General features: G+C 50.4%; 2 protein-coding genes across 2 annotated transcripts; one reads left to right on the top strand and one right to left on the bottom strand.

The window, feature by feature from the left end:
- Positions 1-1,150: 1,150 nt before the first annotated feature.
- LOC117849765 (scarecrow-like protein 1) lies at positions 1,151-4,972 on the top strand. The gene is made up of 4 exons (XM_034731432.2): positions 1,151-1,361; positions 2,585-4,036; positions 4,204-4,359; positions 4,440-4,972. Exons 2-4 carry the CDS (start codon positions 2,706-2,708, stop codon positions 4,636-4,638), a joined length of 1,686 nt encoding a protein of 561 aa, XP_034587323.1. The 5' UTR covers positions 1,151-1,361; positions 2,585-2,705; the 3' UTR covers positions 4,639-4,972.
- Positions 4,973-6,847: 1,875 nt separating this feature from the next.
- LOC117847273 (bidirectional sugar transporter SWEET1b) lies at positions 6,848-9,051 on the bottom strand. The gene is made up of 6 exons (XM_034728451.2): positions 8,743-9,051; positions 8,620-8,656; positions 8,017-8,112; positions 7,649-7,931; positions 7,434-7,553; positions 6,848-7,332 (listed from the first exon to the last, which is right to left on the bottom strand). The coding sequence occupies exons 1-6, from the start codon at positions 8,777-8,779 to the stop codon at positions 7,111-7,113; spliced, it is 795 nt and encodes a 264-aa protein (XP_034584342.1). The 5' UTR covers positions 8,780-9,051; the 3' UTR covers positions 6,848-7,110.
- Between the last annotated feature and the right edge of the window lie 622 nt (positions 9,052-9,673).

Genomic DNA, 9,673 nt, shown 5'->3' with positions numbered 1-9,673 from the left:
GCAACAACAGGCCGGGCCGACCTATGTCATATCTGCTGCAACAAAGAGGCCTCGGTGGGCCGGGCATCCAACGCTAGGCAAGCGTCCCTGGGCCAAGCAAGTCCACAACGGTCTCTCTCTCTCTCTCTGAGGCGCCGCAGGACACGGGCCATTGCGATCACGCGTCATGTGCGCACGCACGCCATTACCCATTTGCCTTGCACCGCCGCGGGCGCGCCACCACCGCCCACGCCGAACCGCGTGCGGCGGTGCCGGGGGCGACCGAAGCAACTGGGATCTCGGCGCCGACCGTCCCCGTCCGTGCGTTCGCCACCGCCGCGCGTGCGCTGGCCGCCCACCATCACGCGCATCGACGCATGCCGGCACGACGAGAGGTCGCCGCGCCCCGGTGCGCGCCTCTTCAGCTGATCAGCGCGATCACCCATCCAGCTGCCGCCGCTGCTCGAAAATCCTCTTGCTGACGCGCGGCCGCTCGTTGGCAGCATCCACTCCCGGTTTACTTCCTCCGATCGGCGATCCGGCACCAGGTCCTGGTTGGTGGCTCACCTACTGCCACGAAAAGCGACCGCCCCCTATTCCTATTCCCCCATCTCAGATCAAAACAAACCGTGCTCCTTTTCCCCCGTGCGACCAGCGTGGTCTCCGATCGACACCCCGCACTGATTGGACATTCCGGATAAGACCACTAGACCGCCGCACCGGTGGTGCGCCGTGTGCGCGTCCGCGCCAACCAAGTCAACAATCCCCCGTTTCCTCTCTGACTCTTGCGCTTGCGTTGCGCGCACCATATCATGCTAGCTAGTTGTACTACTATTCTAGTTTAGCCTCTAGTGTGCCAAGCTTACTACGCAGGAAATGACCGTACGCGCCAGGTCAATGCGTTTACCGGGTCCACGGCCACCAAACCGCAGCTTCGCAGCGTGGGTACCCATACTGTTGGAACTTCTCAGAAACAAAACTTGCGAATTTTGTAGCGTTTCCTGTGAAATCTGTGCGAAATCGCAGGGTTTTGTAGCTGCGGGGGAGAAATCTTGGTTGGGTTAGGGTAGGCCGGTTGGATACTAGCTAGGCTAGTCGCGGCAATCGGGCCGCGTGCCCTGTGCCGCCGCGTCGCACTCGGCGTGGGGCCTTTGTTATACCCGCTCCCAGCTAACCCACGCACGGCGCCCACCGTTTCTCCCCCTCGTCGCGTCCTCGTCCTCTCCTCTCCTCTCCTGCCCGTCCCCCTCGCTTGTCTTCTCCCCCACCTCCTGCTCCGCGCTCTCGTCTCACCCGCCGCAGGCAGCTTACCCGTTCGTCTCGATCGGCTCCGCCGTCCCAGCCCAGCCGACGCCGCCCCGCTCCGGCCGGTCCTCGTGGAGGTACGTGTGTCTCGTTCTCCCCCTTTTGCTTCGCGAAATCATCTTCGACTTCGCCCTTCCCGCTTTCCTGGGCCCCCTTTCGCTCGTAGTGGTGGACCGCACGATTGATTGCCCCGTTCTCGGTGATGCTCCGGGATGGGGCGAGGTTCGGCGGGTTCGAGGGAGAGGGGGGTAATTAAATTAGGGGGGCGCTATGTTGATCGGAACGAGGGGAGAAACCGGCGGTGTTGCGAGTGGGGATCGGAGAATCGCAAGCCTCGATCGGAGTTAAACGCCGATTGTTCAGCTTCGCAAACCTATTTGTTGATCTTTACACTTGGCTCAACAACAACCAAAAAAACTAGTCTCAGTCTCTTTCGATAGTTGTATGCTCGGTGGCCAATTTCGTCAAAGTTCGTGGGATGTTTTTCTTCTTCCTACTCCGATTTCTGTAGCTGTTTAGTGCTTACTTTTATGCCACCGCGTATAATATTGTAGGACAATACAAATATGTTGGTTCTCGCTGGTCTACCTTTCACATCGTTTACTTATCCATTTTTTGATTAAACAGCTGGATTTTTGTTCCATCTGCAGTATTGTCTTGGGTGTGTAGTTTAGGTATGAATAATTGAATACGCATATGCCCAGCAAGATTTATGCCTAATTTTAGAGACTTTACTAGGTATATCTCCCACTTGATTTAGTTTTCGTTGCAAGTGCAACAAGTTAGTCAACATTGCAGGTCTAGGGGATAAGGTTACCAGGTCTTACAAGCAACTCTTTTTCGGGGTGGGCTACCCTTTTCCATTTTTTTAAGAACAGGTCCTGGACAGCATGCTTTAATAATGGAATGTTGGATTTCATTAAAGGGGTGTCTGTTTCCTAGGGGCTAAACTTTAGCCCCTGTCACATCGGATGTTTGGATACTAATTAAGAGTATTAAATATAGGCTAATTACAAAACTAACAGATGGAGGCTAATTCATGAGACGAATCTATTAAGCCTAATTAATCCATGATTTGACAATGTGATGCTACAGTAACCATTTTGCTAATGATGGGTTAATTAGGCTTAATAGATTCGTCTCGCGAATTAGCCCAAGGCTTCTGCAATTAGTTTTATAATTAGCTCATGTTTAGTCCTCCTAATTAGCATCCGAACATTCGATGTGAGGGTAGCAAAAACAAAACAAATGGCAAACTGTAAGTGCCTTTTTGTACTTATCTGTTGTTTTCTAACTGCAGGTGTTAGGAGTTGTTTGGGCTGAATTGATCGGTGGAAGACTGGAAGCTGCACATTCACTTTTATCTCAGATTTGAAAAGTGATTAATTGATCTGGCAGGCTGATAAATTGTCAGATAAATAATGTCTTTCGTTAGGCAAGCAGACCCATCAGCATCCTGTGCGGAGAGTCCTTACATTCACAAATTTGGGCCACCAGGCTCAGTTTTCCCAGCACAATTTGCCTCTGGTACAGAATTGCTTCATCATGGACCTCAACCGTACAATGCTGAGGGCTATAGGCAGTCTGGTTTCAATGGCACAGCGGCTCATGCATTTCAGAGCTCGTTTTACAATACTGATAGCCATGTTGAATCTCACTTCAATGAAGCAACATGTTCTCCAGCAAACTCCAATATATCTCAGCAGAACTCCCAGTCTTTGTCAGACAATCAGACCGCTGATCTTGAAGTAGAGTTTGATGAAGATGAGATGAGGCTAAAGCTTCAGGAGCTTGAGCATGCTTTACTCGATGATGGTGATGAGATCTTTTCTGATTTATCAGGAATCATTGATGATGAGTGGAATGATAACATGAAGAACAATGACTGGACTAATACCATGAAGAATATCATGAGTCCAGACTCTCCAAAAGAGTCATCACCGGAATCAAGCCTCTGTTGCCCTGACAGCAATAATGGAGAAGCACGGCATCCAAAACAGTTGCTCTTTGACTGCGCTGAAGCAATTTCTGAGTATAGCGTCGAAGAAGCACAATCAATAATAACAGAATTGCGACAGAAGGTTGCAATTCAGGGAGACCCTTCGCAGAGAATTGCAGCCTATCTTGTGGAGGGCCTTGCTGCCACAATACAGTCTTCAGGGAAAGGGATCTACAGGGCTCTGAGGTGCAAGGAGGCCCCTACTCTGTACCAGCTTTCAGCTATGCAGATCCTCTTTGAAATATGCCCATGCTTCAGGCTAGGCTTCATGTCCGCCAACTATGCTATTCTTGAAGCCTGTAAAGGTGAAGAGGTTGTGCACATTATTGACTTTGACATCAACCAGGGTAGCCAGTACATAAATTTGATCCAGTTCCTACGGAATAACAGTAACAAGCCACGCCTTTTGAGGATAACAGGAGTTGATGACCCAGAGTCAGTGCACAGGGCTGTTGGAGGACTGAAGGTTGTTGGTCAGCGACTCGAGAAGCTTGCAGAGGACTGTGAGGTACCATTTGAGTTCAGGGCAGTGGCTTCTAACATCGAGGATGTGACACCTGGAATGCTGGATTGCCGTCCTGGAGAGGCCCTCATTGTTAACTTTGCATTCCTGCTGCACCACCTGCCCGATGAAAGCGTCTCAATTGTGAACGAAAGGGACCAGCTCCTCCGTATGGTGAAGGGTCTCCGACCAAAACTAGTGACAGTGGTGGAGCAGGATGCAAATACTAACACCACCCCATTCCTTGCAAGGTTGGTTCATGGAATTTTTTTTGTACCACACCTAATGTCAAAAGGGTCTAGGACTATATTTATCGAGGGTTTTGTGAAAGAAATATTGCCTTTCAACTTTAGTATTTGCATTACGCCCTAGTATCTAAGGCATTCCTCATTTAACTTGCAATTTTCGTTTGACACAGGTTCCGTGAGGTCTATGACTATTACTCGGCACTTTTTGATTCACTAGATGCAACCCTTCCAAGGGAAAGCCCAGATAGAATGAATGTGGAGAGGCAATGCCTGGCACGAGAAATTGTCAACATCTTAGCTTGTGAAGGTCCTGACCGTGTGGAAAGGTAATAATTCTTAAACGATTCTTCCTTGCAAACTCCTATTTCTAAATTCCACTTACAAAAATAATGGTATCATGCTTCAGGTATGAGGTGGCTGGGAAATGGAGAGCAAGGATGGCGATGGCTGGCTTTGTACCGTCCCCATTTAACAGCAACGTGATTGATGGCATAAAATCTCTACTGAAATCATACTGTGACAAGTACAGGTTCGAGAAGGTACACGATGGCCTCCATTTTGGCTGGGGAGACAAGACGCTCGTCGTCTCGTCGGCATGGCAATAGAAGCACATGTCTCAGATCTTAGCACTGCTGCATTTTAGGCGCCCCTGGTGCAAGAGTAGAGATTTCTACCACCGTATTGTTAACCTATCATATACTCATATCATATCTGACCTTAGCGTGCTGCTTGTAGACTTATGAGGTCTGTCTAGTTTGTTAGATGAAATATGTTGCGTATTGTACACATTTGTGCAGAGTCACTGGTGTACAGTGTACTTAATTTTGCCCTTCTTTTGGAAGGGTAGATCGCAATATGCCGACACTGTTTCATGTATAAAGTCTTGTGTGGATGCTAGCTGATAGATGGGATAAATAACAAAAATTCGTCATTCAGCCCTGTTTGGTTCTCATCCATACTATTCCACATCTCTTGCCAAATCTTGTCACCTAAAGTGTGGCTAAAAAAATAAATCTGTGACAAGTGGCGTCTAGAGCTAAAACATTATGCCACGTCACAACCATGGCATGGACCAAATCGGCTCGACGAAAATGTGCGGCAAAGTTTGGTAAATTGTAGTCAAAGTAAACACGCTCGCTCGCTCGTTCTGGGACATGTTTACAATAACTTTCCATGAGATGAGAATCTGAATGTTTTTTCTTCTTGCGGGTCAACATGTAGGCATGAGTTTGTAAATGCAGCGGTTTGCCCATTCATCTCTATGTGCTACCTCCTAAAATAGGCATTTAGCAAAGACTGAGGACGGCTTGCAAGCGACAGAAGCTTCGACGAAACACACTTCAGCTGCAGGTCTCTCCGGCCGGCGGCTGCCGAGTGCTGAGTATGTAGAGCTTTCCAGGACCGAAACAAGTTCAGAGAACATTGTAGAGATTGGCTGCATTTTTCACCAAGAAAGGTCACGAGGGGCCTGGCGGGGGCTCCTATATCGCGCACGGAAGCCAGCTAACGAGGTTGGCTTCCGGCCCACCGAGGCCCGCTGTGGGCATTCAGTCCATAACGTGTTGGGCTGCAGCAAGAGGAACGCAGAAGCCCACTAAGGCACAAAGCCTAGCAGTGAGCAGACTGCATTGCGTTGTGGGCTCTGCACTCCACCGTGGCGTTGCGTTGCCAAGCCATGCCATCGCCACTAGTGGATGCTAAGGGTGCGTTTAGTTTCAGGACTGAAGTGGGACAGGATGATCCCACTTTGTTCCATGTTTGGTTTGGAGATAGATGGGACGGGAACATTCCCGAGAGGGAATATACCCTCTAGATGTGGGACGTCCCTGTCCTACCAAAAGTGGCTGACGGGGTCGTCCCCGTGCACACCGTTGCCTCCCATCTCGCATCTGACAGGGGGGCGAGCTCCGGGCGAGCGTGAACGGCCGGCGGCGAGCGAGCTCCGCGTGGACGGCACTGCGGCCCTCTTGGCCAGCAAGGGCGAGCACCGCGGTGCCCCATGGTCGGCGGAGGCGAGCAGGGGCGGCGGCGGGGTGGATTAGGGGGCGACGCCGCGGGTGGAGCAGGGGCGGCGCGGGCGTGACCCAGGGGAGGCCGGCGGGGGCGAGCTCCGCGGCGCCCCATGGTTGGAAGGGGCGAGCAGGGGCGGCGACGGGGTGGAGCAGGGGCGGCGCGAGCGTGACCTAGGGGAGGCGAGGGCGGCGGCGGGGTGGAGTAGGGGCGGCACGAGCGTGACTCAGGGGAGGCCAGCGTGGCGCAGGGAGGAGGAAGAAGATGTTGTTAGTATGACAGGTGGGCCCCACAAACGGTGTCTAACGGAAGGAGAAAACGATGCTCGTCCCGTCTGTTGTAATCTCTCCAACTAAACAAAAAATTGGGACGGATCCATCCCATTCAACCAAACATGAAATGGGATCATCCCATCCCAGAAAACTAGGACGGGACTGTCCCATCCTACATTGTCTCCCATCCAAACACACCCTAATCGAAGAGCGGGTGGCTGGGATTAACCTAGAAACCGAAGCAAAGCCTGTTGCTAATCGATTTCATTTGATGTTTCCAAAATAGTTACCTCAGCAAGAGGAAAATAAAACCGTGTTTGAAACTACTCATCACGTTATTATTTGCCTGTGTCATAGGCATCATATAATATTTAATTTCAATTATATTTCAAGATACATTTAGAGTTGGTTTCCGTATCGAGAGAGATTTATCTGGACGAAACTAGTTCCCTCTCTCTTAAATTTCCGGCCACATTACTAGATTAGCTGAAGTGTCACTGTATTTGTATTTAAGGTGAAACTCTTATAAAACTACCATAGGAAATAGTCTTATTAACTTGTTCCATGTAATAAAAGGCAATAACCCCAGTTACATGGCAGTACATTAATGTTACACGCACTCCCGTATATATACGTTCAGGTACTCAATCACGGAGAGGAAGACCGTCGGAACACAACTTACAGTCACACATGAAAAGAGAAGCAGGGGGAATAAAATTGAAACGGCAGCGAACACGCACGCGGTGCAAGCAAGCAGATTTCATGGCGGCTGGCCGAGGTGGCTAGCTTAGCTAGCTACACCAGGCGGTCCGCATTGCCGGCGCCGCCGACGTCGTGGGCGACCTTGTTGCTGCCCTTCGCGTCGGAGGCTGCCGCCATCTCCACGTCGTCGTCCACGCCGCCGTGCTGCTTGCCGCCCCGCCCGCCGGCGCCCGCCTTGCCGCCGCCGCTGTTCCGGTAGATGGCGTACAGGATGAGCTGCACGGCGCCCAGGAAGCTCCCGCACCCGTTGGGGATCTGCATGCGCGCCAAAACCAGAGAAGCATATGCACAGGTGACGGTGAGTCGGTGACGACGGCTCTTTTGGGGGTTGTGGCATGCTTAAATTAAATGCTTACCGCGACGAAGGGGTCGCGGCCGAGCAGGCCGTAGACAAACCACGACGTGCCGCACAGGAACACCGCCAGCGACAGCAGGAACGGCATGTACTCCACGCTCTTCGTCTTCACCACCAGCCTCTGCACGCACACGCGCAAGAGTCAGAACTCAGAACAGTTTGAGTTCACCGATCATGCCACCGCCCCACTGCAAGGCCTGCAACCTACTTGCTTACCATGATGGAGAGCGGCGAGCCGTACATGCAGATGGAGCAGACGGTGGCGGCGATGCCGCAGAGGAGCTTGCGCCTCTCTCCATGTAGCGCCAGCATGGACACCAGCGCCACGGCGGCGAATACCATCGCCACCGCCGACGCCAGGCCCAGCATCCGCAGCCGCGTCTGCCGGCTCGACGCGAACACCAGGAAGATGACCACGTACACGGTCTCGATCGCCGCGCCCGCGCCGTTGATCGTCGACACCAGGATGTTGTTCGGGGACACGAACGGCAGCCCGTACCTGCACACAGACAGAACCAGCACGTCGTTGGCCGTCAAAAACTTGGTTACTCTGCAACTTAACAGTGAGCAGTAGCAGTGTTTACCAAGCTGATAGGAGACAGTTGAGGAGCGTCATGTTGTACGGTACTCCTGAGAAGTCCTCCGTTGATCTCCTTCTGATGATCCTCCAGAAGGTAGGCCTGTGAAAAAAAGGGGTTGCCCACTGATGATCAGCTTAAAAAAGCTTTAAGCTAGCAGTGTGACTCGCATCAATGGAGATTAGCAACAGAATGACAGAAAACGTGTTCCGAAAGGAAGAACGGATTGTCAGAAATGGACAAAGAAAGAGACGTCTACGTAGCTTAAGGTGGCAACAAGATCTACACGGTGCATTGGACGTTGGATGTTTCCAGCATATAATAAACTAATAAATGAAGCAAATAAAATAAGATACACATAGGCCCCACAGTTATGCATCAACTGGTTTGTGTGTATCTTCTTTATAAGCTGTGCATGCTTGTGGTTTGTGTGTATGATGTATGAACTGCAATATCAATATATCACTCGACAGATAAATCTTTTGTCCATTTTAATACTGGAGTATGTTTGAAACTATTACAATGGTTTTTCCCTCTCTTGTTTTTAGAAAAAAACTGGGCAAAAGACAAAAAAATTAAAGTAAAAAATGGTGCCACATGAGTGCTTACACTGGGGATAGGAAGAGAAAGAGCGCAATGACATTTCCTGAAATCCAACCGGAATACAGTAAGTAAAAGAGCCCACAAGAACATCACCAAACTGATATGATGAGGAGCGGCAAACACCCTCACCAGAAATTCCAAAGATGAACTTCACCACATTCTCCATCTCTTCAAACCCTAACTCAACCTCTTGTCTCTCTTGCACTTGTGAAGCCTTCTCCTCCTGAAGTACTAGAGCAAAACCAAAAAAACTGAAACTTGCTCGTTAGAGCAGGAGATGTGCAAGGGGGTGTTTAGCTGCCAACAAGAACAGCTAAATGACAATTGTGTCTATGTGTGTGTGGATGGATGGACACATGGATGGCTGCATGTATATATAGGAAGAGTTGGAGGGAGGAGGGCATCTCTCTCTCTCTCCCTCTGGTGTCAGGCCAGGGGAGAGTGCCCGCTGCCTGCGCCCATAAGCCCATTGATTGCGTTCTTATCTTGGACCACCATCTGAAAACGAGTCTCCCAACCACAGACGTGCGTGGAGCGCCGGGACAGTGAGCAGTGCGGCTTCCAGCACACTCAGATCCCGGTACGGTGTTCTTGTTCCCCACCACACAAGTCATCTCGAATCACGATCAATCTAGCACTCGGTCCACTAGCTCATGGAAAGTGAAGAATTTCTTAGTTTTTTCTTAACCCCAGTGTGGTTTCTATATCTTTTTTTTTTGGGTAAATGCCGTCTGCTTTTGTATGATGCAAATGATGCATTTGGAAGGTTCTCAGCAAGCAACCTTTGTTTCACAAAAGGAGGGGAGAAGAATGAAGAATCTACCTATTGTTTAGCTTTATCATGCTGTTTTTTTTTCCAGTTGGGTCCGTGCGAAGCCTCTGAAGCTTCTAACGATACCGACCGGCACTAACTCCTGACGGAGGAGCGGAGTATTCTGGGCGCAGTTAACCGGCCATTACACTTGATACCGCTAAAATCTCAATCGAGATGATTTCTCATGATACTCCTGAATGATTCAGCAGTCTATGTCGAACGAGTTCTGGAAAGCATCCGTTTCGA

Source organism: Setaria viridis, chromosome 3, assembly GCF_005286985.2.
Source record: "Setaria viridis chromosome 3, Setaria_viridis_v4.0, whole genome shotgun sequence".
In the NCBI taxonomy this organism is placed as follows: Eukaryota; Viridiplantae; Streptophyta; class Magnoliopsida; order Poales; family Poaceae; genus Setaria; species Setaria viridis.
Note: the sequence above shows the minus strand (reverse complement) of the source record. Positions and strands in the feature narration are given on the sequence as shown.